Source organism: Pinus tabuliformis, chromosome 7 (genome assembly GCF_031772625.1).
Source record: "Pinus tabuliformis cultivar Carrire ecotype Pingquan chromosome 7, CPIR1, whole genome shotgun sequence".
Classification (NCBI taxonomy): domain Eukaryota; kingdom Viridiplantae; phylum Streptophyta; class Pinopsida; order Pinales; family Pinaceae; genus Pinus; species Pinus tabuliformis.
The window spans coordinates 1,501,355,157-1,501,370,762 of NC_142293.1; the positions used below are offsets into that span (position 1 = coordinate 1,501,355,157).

A 15,606-nucleotide genomic window follows, 5' to 3' on the forward strand; every position below is an offset into this window, starting at 1 on the left:
GAAATACTAGGAGGGGGGTGAATCAGTATCTCACTTCTTTTAATTAATTTTATACTTACATAGCATTGAATATCATTAGCATCAAATCAAAACACAAATCATCACCACATCAAATGAAAAATACACAAGAGATTTTACGTGGAAACCCAATGTGGGAGAAAACCATGGAATGCTTTCTAATATATAAAAGAGTACAATAATTTATTAGCTCCAACTAAAGGGAAGCACCAACTCTGTAGTACTCAAATAGAAAGCATTCAATTTTATTAGGAATCCCCAAATCCTTGAAATGATGCTCCAACACCCTAATTTTACTAGCTCCAACTGGAAAGATGCTTAAACACCCTGCTATCATCAATATATTTCCCTAGCACCATCCTACCACCTTGAAGTATTTTCAGGCTCTAACATGAAGGAGACTTCAAACTCTGCCTTGCGCCACCCATCCACCCTTAAATAGAAGATAAGAAAGAAATATATATAGGCTCTCGTACTAGGGATAATGACCCAATTACAATAGTATCCCAAAAAATTGATAACTTCACTATTGTCCCAGATTACAGCCGTCAAAACTGCTCATTTAAATTTACTGATGTAGATTTAACCCTTGTATTGAATTGTCAAGAAATCACTTCATTCACTAAAAAACATAGTATCAAACAATTTCAACAAAGAAAAAACATATCGTTGAACATTATATCACCTTGGAAGTGATCTGATTATCATTATCAATGTTTCCATTGTATATGCTTTCTTCTGCCACTTATTTTCTTCATAATTGCTTCATATTTTTGCCAAAGATTTTGTCCTCAAATATATCTTTTAAGATGGGCTAAAGAGGCCTAATTATGCCTTAAATTAGTCCTTTTCTAATCTCTATCAATCCTCAAATCTATTGCATATAATTGTCCCTTCTCTACCTCCAAGAATCCCTAAAAAACCCTTGCATATGCCCTTAGGTATGGATGATACATGCCAGACAATAGCCCTAACACATGCTTCAATGATTCCCTTCCTTTGTGGACTTAGGATACCAGTTTTCTACTTCCAAGAAAAGCATAAACAAGGCGCCTAACTTGTGGCCTTAACCATTCTTTTACTGTGGTTTTCACAGGGTTAATTCAACCCTAAGTTTCATGTGTCTAGAATAAGCCTCAAACTATGCAACTTCCACAGTGTTAGTGCGGCCCTACAACAAATCTTTTCTTGTTGCCTAAAACAAGCATGAATTGTGCTTTAGAGCTATGACTTCCACATGGATGTCGTGGCCCTATAAAAAATAAAACTCAACCCCTAATAAGCAATCTAGATAGGCTAGTTAGGCTTCCAAACACGCCCTAAAATAGCTCAGTGTTAATACATCGATTGTGGCCTCAAACTATCCTAAAAAAGAGCTTGGATTTTCCTCAAAATGTATTCAAAAGAAGCCAAATTTATGCAACAAGGCGGGGACAAACTTTAGCTCAAAAATGGCCTTATATTAGGCCTCAAAACCATGACTTTATCCTAGGGAAACACCATGCAAAAAGATGAAACAATGAAGCCCAAACACCCTAGAAACTCCACCTCCTTTTATAGATAATCCACTATGCCCATGACCTCATGAATTTCAGAGCAAAAACCTACAAAAGATAAGAGTGGGATGATCTTAGATTGAATACAAGTTCCCTTTATATACAATCTCAAGGGAACCGGAAGTGGGCCGACTAGCCCTAAAATCCCCGTAAAATTAGAGCCAACCAATAACAATTTAAAGATTAAATTCATAAATTTATTTTTTTTGGAGTTGGCCATAACTCATTTTTTCAACTATATTCGTAATGAAAATTCTTCATTTTGAGGGTAGACTTGGTCAAATATATGTAATAGCCATGACGAACAAAAATAAATCCAAGAATAAACATATTTTTCTTAACTTTTAATGCCAAAACTTTGGACCAAAACATCATTCATTTTTAGGTGCAATGTCCAAAATTTAGGTTAGAAATGAAATGACAAATACTATCAGATAATGATGGTCTAACATACATTCGAGCACAGTCGTATGTCATAACAAGCGCAAAGAAAGTGGGGTCCATCTGGATTTTTCTTTGAGTTGACATCAACGAAAACCAATTTTCAATAGCTTTCAATGGGGGAAAGGATGGGGAAAGCCAGCTTCAATCAAGAGGATAGGGTAGGGAGTATTTCATTTAATCTTAAGGTTGTAGGCTATAAATTTATTTTGTACCAAATCAATCTTCCTCCATGATCCTCTAGAAATACTGCAACCCCAATCCTCACATCCATATAAAATAACAGGGGTGACGAGATCTCAAAGAGGAACTTTTTTTACTCCCTACCCTAATATTTTTCGACTTATAATTGTTTCCAAGACTATAGTAAGTTTTCTAGCCTCCAATTATCCTTTTCTAAATGTTATAGTTCCAATTGAGATGATGATGAATTTCAATTCCCGGATGTTTGTATGAGAAAACTTTCTCCAAGTAATTATTATCATAAATTAAATTATCATAGTTTATATTTTTGGATTTAATTATCATGACTTTAATCTTGTTGGTATTAACTGTTGAACCTAGCTTGGAGCAGTAATCTTGGACGATTGTAAGCTACTTGTTGAGATCATCATGGCTCCTAGCTAGAAGAATGATATCAACAGTATAAAGGACAAGAGTAATGATCATACTAGTGAATCTAGGGCCATCACATCTTGCATCTTCTAAACACTCTTTTGGCTTATCAATGTAAATGACAGAAAGGGTAGGGGATAGGGGACACCCTTTCTTAACTCTGATATTTCATTTAATTTATTCACACCAACCCTTCATGGTCCTAAGCTTGGAAATAAAATTCTCATATAGCCTCGTCATAGCAATCCTTAACTCGAGAGGAACAATTATCTCTTCTAGTCTCTTCCATAGCTAATCCCAAGGAAACGTGTTGAAAGCTTTTTTAAAGTGTACAAAACAGCAAAAGAGATTAGTTTTATCATTGCAACATTCTTCCATAATGATCCTAAAAGTAACAAGAAGGCCTATAGTTGAGTGATGTCCCCTAAATCCATCTTTCCCTTCAACTCTTTTACCTTGCATTTCAAGCCAAAGGCTAATCGTTTTTTCCAAAATGAGCCCATACCATTTGCCTAAAATGTGGCTAAGCATAATGGTCTTGTAGTTAGAGCGAATGTTTGTATCCCCACTTTTAAAGATAGGAACAATAAGGATTTGTGTCCAAGGCTTAAGGAAGCCTTGATTCACTGCTAATTTGAAGAGTTTTTGTATATGAGGGATGAGGATAGACCTTCCCATTTTGAAAATTTTAACTCAGTAGCCTTCAATATCCCTAGTTTTCCCATTAGCGAGTTTCTTAATCTCAAACTCCATGTCTTCCAAATAAAAGATGTCCCCCTCTATATGAGTATTCAAGATGGTACCCATGGTGACAGGGGAATCATAAATATTCTTAAGATAGATACCCTAATTCTTTAAGGGGATTGAATTATTTTCTTTCATTTTACGAACAATAATTTGCCTCTAAAACTTTCTAGGCTCAGCTTCACAAAGGTGAAGAAGATGCTCTTGCCTACTATTTATATAGGATATTTTCTTCCTTTTGATAAGAGCTTTGCACATATTTATTTTTTCAAGCTTTATAGTTTGGTTAAAAGCATCTCTATTCGCTTTCCTAGCAATTTTACAACCATTATCATAGCAAGGGTTGGAAGTTGTACTATTCTTTTTATAAGATGCCTTGGTAGAGAACTTGTTAATGGTAGTGGAAAGGGTTGTAGTAAAATTGTGGCAGATGTGATCAATGTTATTATTATACGTTAAGAAAGCTAAATCCCTTTTTAAATCCTTTATGAGGAGATCCATTTTACTTCTATCAAAATGAATTTTCCTTTGATTCTCGCAATTCTCTCACATGTGGTTGGTGTGCATGGCAAGGTCTAGAGTTAAGGTTAGAGGTTTGTGGTCAGAATCAAGATCATGGTCAGTTAGGAGGTCAAAATTTACAATATGGTTGAGAACATGGGTATCGATATTGCATAATCCACAACATTATTTCCAAACCCATGAACACAGGTTATGTGGCCTAAGGTTGGCCACTTATTAATTCCATTACAAATTACCAAGTCTTGGGAACTACAGAACTTGATTAGCTTGGTACCAAATAAGTACTTGGTTATGTCTTCAGAATTTCTTTTGAAACTATTGGATAAATCAAAGCCTTCATCTAGCCAAAGGAGATTAGGGTGAGAATTATTACTTAGGAGAGTAGCTTGGTTAGTAGTGGTTATAGCCTTGAACTCCCCTAGCAAGAGGATATTACCTTCATTCCTTAGACTGTGGATATCCTTTTCTAAGGTATTGAAGGGGTAGTTATTATCTAGGTTGTTTTTCTTATAGGAGGTAGAGTTGATAGGAAAAAATAACAAATTTTGAAATAAATACTATTGGTGTTAGAGTCAAAAATTTTAACCCAAATGTATCAATTGAGGGGGTCAATATTACGAAGCCAAACGTGAGAAGAAATGTTATTTTTTATATATCACACTATTTCACCAAAACCTCTACGAGAGGATTTCTTGTTCCAAGTCGACTAGTGAATGAATCCCACCACGTGGGGGACCTTAGATTCATCATGCTTGCAAGTTTCAACTAAGAGTATAAGATCAATACCACTTGGGATCCAACTTAACATAGGACCTTTACGCCATGGAAAGCCACGACAATTCCAGAAGAGGATCCAGAGTGTTCCTAATTCCTATTTATCACTCTTATTTTGGTCTCTATCTCTAATAATAGCTTTCCTATTTCTAATGATTGCCCATTTGCCTTCCTTTCTTGCCTCCTTTACCTTTTGAACCTCTTTCCTTAGTTTAGCTTGGTCTTCTGGAATAAGATCCTCATTTATAAATATTCTTGTCCCTTTTAGGCTTGGATATTTACTAAGTATATCTAATTTATGGTCATTACAACTTACCTTAACATAGATCAATCTATGTTTATGCTCGAGTATCTTTCCCACCCTTTTCGCTTCTATTAGATAAGTTGTTTGAATTTGTGACTTTGTTTTTAGTTGTTCTTTTACTATTTCTAATGTGTCCTAATCGTTCTACTCTTTTATGCCAACAATTATAAAATCCAGTGCTCTTTTATGCCACTCATGATCTAGTTCAATTAGTTTGTTCATTTCCTCTTTTATGATTTAATATCTAGTTTATTCATTGTGCTACTAAGTGTCAAATTATTATTTAGCTTTTCTTTTAACTCTTTAATCTCATCTCTCAAGGTGCAATTTTCTTCAACCATTGATTGTTTTTGTTTTCTATTTCTTACACACTATGTTTCATTCCTTGGAGTTTAGTATTAAGTGCTACCATTTTATTTTCTAATAATTTGTAGCTATTGTCAATCCTTGTAGATATTTCTAGCTTATGTTCCATAAACATTATCCGTAATTCTAGTTTATGCTCCATAAGCATTGTAGATAATTCTAGTTTATGTTCTCTTTCTCTTTCTTCTCTTTGCTTTTCTAACGTGTCAATATGATCATAGAAGTACTCATAATTTTAACTAGTAGAACTAAGAAAAAGAAAGAATAGGTAAAAAGAACTTATGCACCAGGAAAATTTGTGGAATCAAATTCATCGTAAGAAGCCCCAGTGTTCATTGAGGAACTGCAAATTAAATTCACCAAGAAGTCGCAAAGATGCCTTCATTGCAAAGTTCAATGAGCCGCATATAAAATCAAATCAATGAGTCCAGAGATAAAATGTATATACGAGCTACCAAGAAACTTTAGTTATGTTATTTAGCTGCAAATATAGAATGTATATCCAAGCCACAGAGGAAATCAAATTAATGAGTTACAGATATAGAATGTATATAGGAGTTGCAGAGAATATGCAAGTCGTAGAAAATATAAATCTTGCTAGTGTATACAAGCCATAGAGAAGATAAGCCTTGCGATCTGTAGATAATATAAACTTTGGTGAACATAAAGCTTGTCCCAAATTATATACGAGTCGCATAGAATATAAATCTTTCTGCATCGAATATAAATCTTGTCAGTGTCTACGAGCCGCAGAGAATATAGATCTTACCGCAGAGTATATATGAGCCACAGAGAATATATACGTTAGTGAATATAAACCTTTCTGCAGAGTTTAAGGAGTTTCAAAGGTAAAATGTATAAACGAGCCACAAAGAAAATGGTGTATATATATTGTATTTAGATAAATTGACAACTGGGCTAGTCTCGCATTCGCATGTCAACAGGATCAATTCCAACAACGACCACTATAACCTCTAGGTGCCCATGTATGTCCCTTCTAGTAAACTAAGGGGGTTTGAACCTCAAAATTAAAACAGAATTATTAAAATAAAATAAAATTTACGGTTTGTGGATTTTGGGCTCCCATGGTTTTGCCAATGGTGTATATATATATAACTAAATCCATCTTAACTTTGGATCTATCAAGCATGAGATGGATCAAATCTCTGGAAGTGTAAACCTTTCCTCAAATTTTGCACCCGAAAAAAAGGTTTATACCTTCATATATTTGATCCATCTGAAATTTGATAGATCAAAATTAAAATGAATATAGACTAGTTATTTTTATAGCAAATATGATCTACTGATACCAAAAATAGTTATTTGTAAAATATAATATAATTTATGAAAACTTTATTATTTTATTAAGTGTAATTTAAATAGTATTTAGTTTCATGTCTAAAATTATAATTTTAAAAATTATATAATATTGATTTTATTGTAAATATTATTAATATTTAAAATATGTTTTAATTTTAAATAAAAAATAAAATTATTTTTAATTAATAAACAAATTAACTACTCTGGATTCTAATATTTTAAATGTTTTTTATTCTTTTCCCTTAAATAATATTCATTCATTTGTTGAATGAATATATGAGATAAAATTAATACTATTACTAGGCCTGGCCACCACTTTATTAGTCCCTGCCATCTGGCATCCGGCAGGGACTATAGTAATCGATAGGACCCCGACTTAGCATTAGTTCACCCCTTTCCTTCTCTGTTATACGGCGGTTAGAGCGGGGATATGCCTAAGTTTCATTTGCACTCACTCCTTCGCTATCTTTCGCCATCCTTCGCCATCTTATTTGGCCTCTTCCCGAGGCGGAAGAGGCCCGACCATAGCCTAAATTGCTATTTAGGCCTAGTTCCTTATGCGTGACCGTCAACGGTTTGCAGGTATTGGGCGATTAATGCTAGCATTACTTTGCGATGTTTGGGATTTTAATTAGGCGTGTTTAAACTTTTATACATTGCAGCGTATTTGGAGGCAGCTGTTGTGCATGCAGGGGCTGTGCGTGCTACATGCACAGCAGCTGTGCAGTTTGATGTGGCCGCTTGCTAGATGTTAAGGTAGGGGAGCCAACAGAGACCATCCAGCATGTAACTTTGTTAACAGCAAGTAACCCTGTTAAAACATCGGCTCTGGGCGTCCCGGGGCCGGACTGACTCTCAAATCGATTTCTCAGGTAAGATCTCTCATACAGCTACTTTCTATAGCCTTTTTATTGAATTCTTTAAATGTTTTAACTCGCTCCTTGTACCTGTTATTCCTTAATTTTCACAGAAACTATTTATTTCCGAAAAAAATTCAAGGGAAACCAGGGTTATAAGAATGACGTATCTTGCAGCTTATCTTTAAATCAATATCTGTAACAGGCGGCATCTACAACCTGCTATGTTGCAGTTCATCCGAATTTGAAAGCCATATCAGGAAAATACTTTGCAGACTGCAATGAAGTATCTGCTTCTAACGTTGCATAAGAAACCGGTGGTTCTTCTGCTTCCTTGCTTTTGCTTGATCTGCTTGGATGATGCAGCGCAGCTGTCTTCCTGTTTATCAGTAGCAGGACTGGGACGAGCAGAACCAGAAGTTGCTGCATCAGACAGCTCCGAAAGCGCGCATATGCTCAATCTAAACTGGCAAATATTCTACACACAAAAGAGCTTGCGTTGAGACTCGAGGTAACCTTAATCTTGAGCTACGTTTTCCATAACCGCTCAAATTTACAATTTTTTTACAAGGAATAAACATTTAACACAAGTTTCCGTCTAGAATGCAGAAAATGAAGGCCAATGTGACAGCAAATTCTATCCATCCAGGCATTGTAAGGACCAGAATTACTAGAGACCGCGACGGACTTCTCACAGGTAACAGTAATATGTTTATCTTGCTTTATTATTTTTTGTATTTTCTTCTTGGAAGCTAGCCTGCAGCTCAATATCATATTCTCGGAAAAATTGATGAAATAATTGCTTTGCCTTCTGCAGATTTGGTTTTCTTCCTTGCATCAAAACTTCTCAAATCGATTTCTGTTGACGCTGCGACGCTGTTGAAGAAAGCTATGGACGGCATGGAGAAGTAGTTCCGAAGCCTCCTCGGGGAGCTGTCGCCAGATTGTCTCGTCCATAGCCGCACTGGTAACCTGGCCATTTATACCCTTCCTCCTAAGTACACGAAAACCCTGAGTAAACAGTAAGACTAGACTAGATTCTTATTATTTGTAGCATGGTTCTGGCAGTGTTTTGCAGGTCTGGAGAGCCATGTTTCAGGTCTGGAGAGCCATGTTTCAGGCACAAGTGTTGCAGATTTGGAGAGCCATGGTGGTTCTCATGGCCTTGTTTCCCACGTTCCGTACAAACACGTTGGTGCGTACAAACACGTTGCTGCATGCATGTCGATCACATGTCTCCTGTGTAACGTGTGGCCTCGTCGTGAAAGTTACACCTCACGCGAAGTATCGTTGACTTCAGTTGCAATCTTAACCCCAAAAAAACGCAATTTTTATACAGTGCTATTAAATTTCTTTACTTTCTTTACGACATTGAACGGTTTAAGTCAAAAGCTATAATTAAAAATTAGCCCACTGGAATTTCTTCATAATTTGTTAGTGTACAGTATTTTTATAATCAAAATATATTTCCTTTTTGGTCAGATAATCTTCTTGGTCATTAGCTTGATGAAATAAAATTATACAGAGCTGCTTTCCATGTTGCTAGAATGATTTTCGGTATTTAACATAAGATATTCCATATAATGAAACCATCCAAATATATTTGTTAACGATATCGAAATCCATTACAAGTAATTATTACCTATGAAACGGGCGTTGGGTAGATACATTATTATCCTAACATTTTGCTTACTTTTACATAGCTACGTAATTATTATTTACGTATGTAACTCAGATTCAATGGCTTCCTGCCTGCCACTGAATGTGAGGGTAGTGCATCGTGGTGCTCCTGCATCTTTCTGAAAACATTTGACTTTCAACTGTTATGCTACGGATTAGGACTTGCAGCAACACTTCTCTTCTGTTCTCCAAAGCTGGGAACCCATTCATAACCTGCACGTCTGCATGATATCTGAGAACAGTATTGTCCTGTAGCATCCGGTGCACGGGAGGACTGAATGTTCTTATAGGCTTCATTCAGACTAATCTCTTCGACAGAATTAGCTGGTAAGATCACCAAAACGTACACAATTATAAGCAAATAAAGTGTTGCTCCAAATCACAACAATTCAAACCATTCGCCATTGAAGACAATCCAAATCACAACAAAACTTCTGCTTAAATTCCAACACTCTAGATTATAAATAGCATAATGCACTTAGAACCGATGGTGATCACGGTTTCAGGCTTTTCTTTTACTTCACTGGTTTGCACCCAAGAAACTTAGTAACGGGTAGTGATATTAACATTGTACCCAGCACTCATATAATATATAATATATCTGAATATCATCCGAATCGACTCGCCTTATATCATTGCTTCAATCACGCATCCTCTGGTTCCAGGAATTGAAGGGACATGACAGCTGCCATGAAATTCAAATACTTCTGGAACTGGATTACTGCGTGGCGAGCTATGACATAATCACGATGCTTCTCTGGTCAATTTACTAGAACAAATAGCAAGCACGCCTTGGACATAGTCCTGTTAGGGTTGACATATACGGTAACAAACAAAAAACTACTCAGATTCGTTTGCATATGTTACATAATATAATCCACGGACATCCACGTCCATTTGCTCTTCTAATACATTATCCTGACGCGCTGTTTACTCCATTGTGATCCTCATAGTGGTCATACCCTTGATGCTTACGCTATTCTTCCCTCTTGCAGGAACATACCCTTGATACTTACGCAGCTCCGTGCTTTAGCTCGCACCGTCTACTCTCCTTTGCTGAGCACTAGTCTACTCTCTTTTCCTGAGAACTACTTCAAATCTGCGGGGAGTAACTTACTCCACTAGATCTCCTGCATTTTTGTAAGCTATCCTGCATTTTTGTAAGCTATTACGATTAGCATGAACTAAGAGCTTGCCAAGATAGCTATGACACATCACGTATTATGCAGGCTGAACTTAGTGCAGGGACTCGCTGCTTCGCAGCCTCCCTTGTTTTATAATTATTACCAATTTACCATGCGTGTTGAGGTACTTGTACAATTTCTTGGCATGTGCTTTGCAATTTATTTAATTATTATTATTATTATTATGTGGGTTTCTTTATATAAGGTCTAAATGTGGCCATGAAAAGTTGGTAGGTAATTTTATATGTGTAGATGGTCCGCAATAATTGCAATATTGCAACTCGGGTGCTAAATTGATTGGAATGCCCTGATGGTGATGCTATGTCATCCTTGGATCTGATATGTTTCCTATTTCAATTTTTTACCAAAAAATTATATTTATATAATTTTTAAAATATCCCACACCATCCATTGATGTCCTTATCCTCTGTGTGTGGGAACTTTTATATTATATTAATTACGATGTCAAATTAATAGTATCTCTTGGTAGTGTAAGATAAAAATAGTTTAAGCTAGAGCATTTTTGGCGATATGTCATGTAAGTTAGTAAATTTGGAAATTTCCTTGTAGTTTATAGTTTTATAAGCTAAATTCTAATATATAATTATATTGGTCATATGTATAAAAATGTAAATTTTTAATGGGATATATTAATTATTTTATAATTATATTGGTCATATGTATAAAAATGTAAATTTTTAATGGGATATATTAATTTAGTGTTTAGTTTAATTATATATTTAATTGGGGTTTTGTATTCACTTTATAGGGGTAGATTTCAACTATTACTATTATAATCTCTAGATTTTTATATATACTCTTTCCCCAAACGTAAGTGAATTAGGGGGATTTGAACCTGGAACCTCCTTACAGATAATACTAAATATGCCCTTTCTCCAAACACACATAAAAAAAAAGATTTAAACCTCCTTACCATCCAAACATAAGTAAATTAGGGGGATTTGAACCTGGAACCTCCTTACACATAACACTTTATTTTCACAATCACCCAAATTAAATTGCTCAAAAAAATTAATAATGATCAATTTTATATTCTATTCAATTTAAGCCTTTGAACATGGTCTGCCTCTTCATCTGATCTTGATGATTAACCTTAGTTTAAAGGCATCACCAAAAAATTCTCATGTGATTTCTACCAAAAAAAACTTTACCTAATTAAAATTAAATTGTTTATAATATATTTTAAATTTTAAATTTCTCATTAAATATATAGATTTAAATATATAATAATTTTAATATACAATTATTATATTATTTTATAAGGCATAAATTTGGGTTTCCTAAATATAAAAATTAATAATATTTTTTTAATTCATTTTTATAATGTGATATAGATTTCATCATGGGTTTTTCCAAAAAAAAAATAATAACGTCTTTTTAATTCATTTTTATAATGTGATATATGTTATGCATTTAAAATTTATTATTAAAAATATATCATATTTAAAATAATTATTTTTTTTTCCGAAGGTGGCAAAACCTATCAAACTCAGGTGTCAAACCAACAGTGAGGACAGCCATCTCTGGCTGCTATCCGCGAATGTCGGTTTGACTCATCACCGTTATCAAGGAAAACCACGCCACCTGTAATAACCCGCTGGTGGTCCGTAAGGGAGCAGGCTTTCACTCCTGCCAGATGCCTCTGGGTCTTGGGCCGTTAACCTGTTTCCTTACGTCCGAGGAAGACGAGCTCTTAGCCAAGCAGAAGCAGTTTTACGGCATACTCCAGGCCGATTTAAAATAATTATTATTATTGAATTAAAAAATAATATAAAAATATAATAGATTTATGAATATTAAAAATATATTATATTTAAAATAATTATTATTATTGAATTAAAAAATAATATAAAAATATAATAGATTTATAATAAAAAATAGAAGGGGTAGTTTAATTTATAAATGAAATGTTTTTTGTTTGTATTTTTTTTTTAATATGATATTTTTTTGGTTAATTTTAATCAAAATTCGGCATATAATTTTTAAAAACTTGAGTTTAAGTTGTTTAATTTGTAGAATTGGAGTGCCTGAGGTTTTTCAAAGTGTTCAATCCATTTATACACTCAAAAATACATTATAAACAACAACAAAAACACATTCTTTATTGAAATTGTTTTACTAGATGCCTGTGAAACAAATTATTTAGTTTGTAAGTTAGACATAGTCGTAAAAAAAATTAATAAAATGAAATTATATATAAAATAAGTAGAAAAATAAAAAAAAATATTGTAAAGGTGTAGTCTAACTTATAGACGAAATGACATTTTTTACTGGAATAAAGGACTACAATCTCAAACAAGATTGTGATGTAAGTTAGACATAGTCGTAAAAAAATTAATAAAATGAAATTATATATAAAATAAGTAGAAAAATAAAAAAAAATATTGTAAAGGTGTAGTCTAACTTATAGACGAAATGACATTTTTTACTGGAATAAAGGACTACAATCTCAAACAAGATTGTGATTTTTTGTTATTTAAAATACATTTTTGAATAGGTAAATAGATTCAACACTTAAATTCTACTAATTAAACAACTTAAATTCAAATTTTTTAAAAAAATTATCAAATTTTAATCTAAATTAACCTGAAAAAATATTAAAATACACCCTACTAAAAAGTGAATTAGTTAATAAATATAATCCTTCAACAATAATAGAAACAAACAAAGAACTTAAAACACTGGTAAAAAGACATTGCACCAATAAAAACAAAGATAAAGATAGAAAACTAGGGAAGATCTATTACGAGACACTGGGTAGGGAAATCATATTTGATCGGATAATATAATTGAAATTAAAATTAAAATTAAAATGGGTTTAGATAATAATCAACATAAACTGATGGTGACTAAATTCCAAGTACCGTTGTTCTAAGAGATCAACAGGGTCAACGGGATAACTTTGCCACCCTAGTGTATCTCAAATCTAACATGTTTATATTGGAAAGACACTCAACAGGAAAATTATATCTCTAATAAGTGATTACGAAAACAAACGACAATATGAAATAGTCATTACCAAATAATGGTAAAAAATAATTGAGGGGCTTGTTGGAAATTGAAGTAAAGCATGACTTCTTGAATGGGAAATTTATGATTTCAATGATTAAACAGATCAATTGAATTTAATTATTTTATGTTTTAGAATTTAATAAATTAATTTATAAATATAGTGTCTTATTTTTTGTTATGAAAAGTTTTTGGGTACTTGAATTATGCATAATGTATATATCAAATTTATAATTTCAACAACTTTTTGTCAAAATTTGAGTAAATTTGATTTAAAATTCAAAATTTGACCTAAATTATGATAAAAAAATATATCTAAAATTTAAAATACTTAAATTACTACAAATTATAAAATATCCTTTAAAAAAAACAAAACAAAACATCAATAAATATGCACAGAATTTAGTGAAGTACAAAAAAAAATATAAAAAACAAATTTTCATATACATTATTGTCGAGAGACTCCCTATGTGTTTTAATGTCTTGTTATATAAACATTTTGACTCGGTAAAATTACATAAAAATAAAATATATATATCCAGTAATACCAATACAGTCTATAGGACCTAAAGAAAGTAAGAGATTAGTTGAGATTCTTTAAAATTTTATTTCTTTCTATGATCGAAAAGAAGGGAGAGAAATGTTCCTAGATCACCATAATTTTGGTGACTTAACAAGCCAAGAGGGTTGGTAGTGTGACAAAGATTTTGAAAATTAGAACGGATGTGAGTAAAATCCAAGCAGTCCAAGAGAAAGTGTTTTTCATCTTCAACCCTCTTAGTATCACAAAGGTTGCACTCTTTCGTCCCAAGGTGTTCTGGGAATTGACCAACATCTGGTTTCACTTTGAAACTCATGAAAATTAGTTTTTATCTTGGCAATGTTCATTGTCTTCTTATCATTGGTCGAAACAGAAAGATAATTATGGTTCTCAAGATTATGATTGATCACCTCCTTATAATACCTTAGCTTCCTTTTTCCCTCTAACTCCTTATTCTCCCACAACCTATCAATAAATTTGGAACTAATAATATTTTTAATATTATCCTTATTCTCCAATATGATCTCCTCCTTTACCTCCTAATGATCTAGCTAATACTGGGCATCCTTATGCCAACCTTACTTGAGTCGGAGGTGGGGTTTTGGCTAGAGTTAGAAGAAATTTTGGGGAACCTCTTGGCTTCCATGTTGTATAGCTTCTTCTTATACATGAGATACCTAATCATAGTCAGGCTTTTGTTGGAAATACTAGGAGGGGGGTGAATCAATATCTCACTTCATTTAATTAATTACTTACAGAGCATTTCATATCATTAGCAAGGAATCAAAACACAAATTATCACCACATCAGATGAACAGTACACAAGAGATTTTACGTGGAAACCCAATGTGGGTGAAAACCATGGAATGATTTCTAATATATAAAAGAGTACAATAATTTATCAACTCCAACTAAAGGGAAGCACCAACTCCCTATTACTCATATAAAAAGAATTTAGTTTTATTAAAAAGCCCAAACTCCCTGAAAGGATGATCCAACACCCTGGTTTTACCAGCTCCAATTGGAAGGATGCTTGAACACCCTGCGATCATCAATCTATTTCCCTAGCACCACCCTACTACCTGTTGGAAAATCAGAAAGGCAATAAAGATTTTCTTGATCTTAATAATTACTTGTGATATTTCTTATTATTACAATTATTTATATCTTCTTCATTTAGTTCATCAAGCAATTACCAAAAGCAGCAGCACATAAAACAATGGACACAAGATGTAGGCACATGCCAGGGAAAAACCCCCCTCGAGGGGAAAACCCAATCAAAGTAAGTATTCCTTTTAATAGTATTCTTTGAGACTCTTCACCCTAGACCAAGACCATACCTTCCCTCCACACCAAGTCAGCCTCCAAAAGATTGACCTCTTCCCAGCAACTTCGACTATGCAGCAGCTAATAGCTTCCAGCAGCGGTCCAACTTGGAAGACTTCAATCTCCCAATCCAAAGCACAAAACATAGAGAGACCACCACCAAAATTTTGATTTTCCTTGACTCCCTAGATTCACCCAAACTCACATTCAATTCGACTTCCCGACGACAAACTTTCCTAGCTACCCACTTAGCACTTCTACCCAGCAACAAAATTTTCGCACTTTTTTCCAGTAGAGAGAATTCGAACTTGATGAGAAGTGATGCTCC

At 33.7% G+C, this 15,606-nt stretch overlaps 1 protein-coding gene across 1 annotated transcript in view; it reads left to right on the plus strand.

The window, feature by feature from the left end:
* The window catches only part of LOC149253516 (uncharacterized), a 112,908-nt gene extending 105,500 nt beyond the window's left edge, over nucleotides 1-7,408 (plus strand). Inside the window, exon 4 of the mRNA XM_089454517.1 lies at nucleotides 7,323-7,408. Within this exon, the coding sequence (XP_089310643.1) occupies nucleotides 7,323-7,408 (86 nt within the window). The remainder of the gene's footprint in view (nucleotides 1-7,322) is intronic.
* The last annotated feature ends 8,198 nt before the right edge of the window (nucleotides 7,409-15,606 follow it).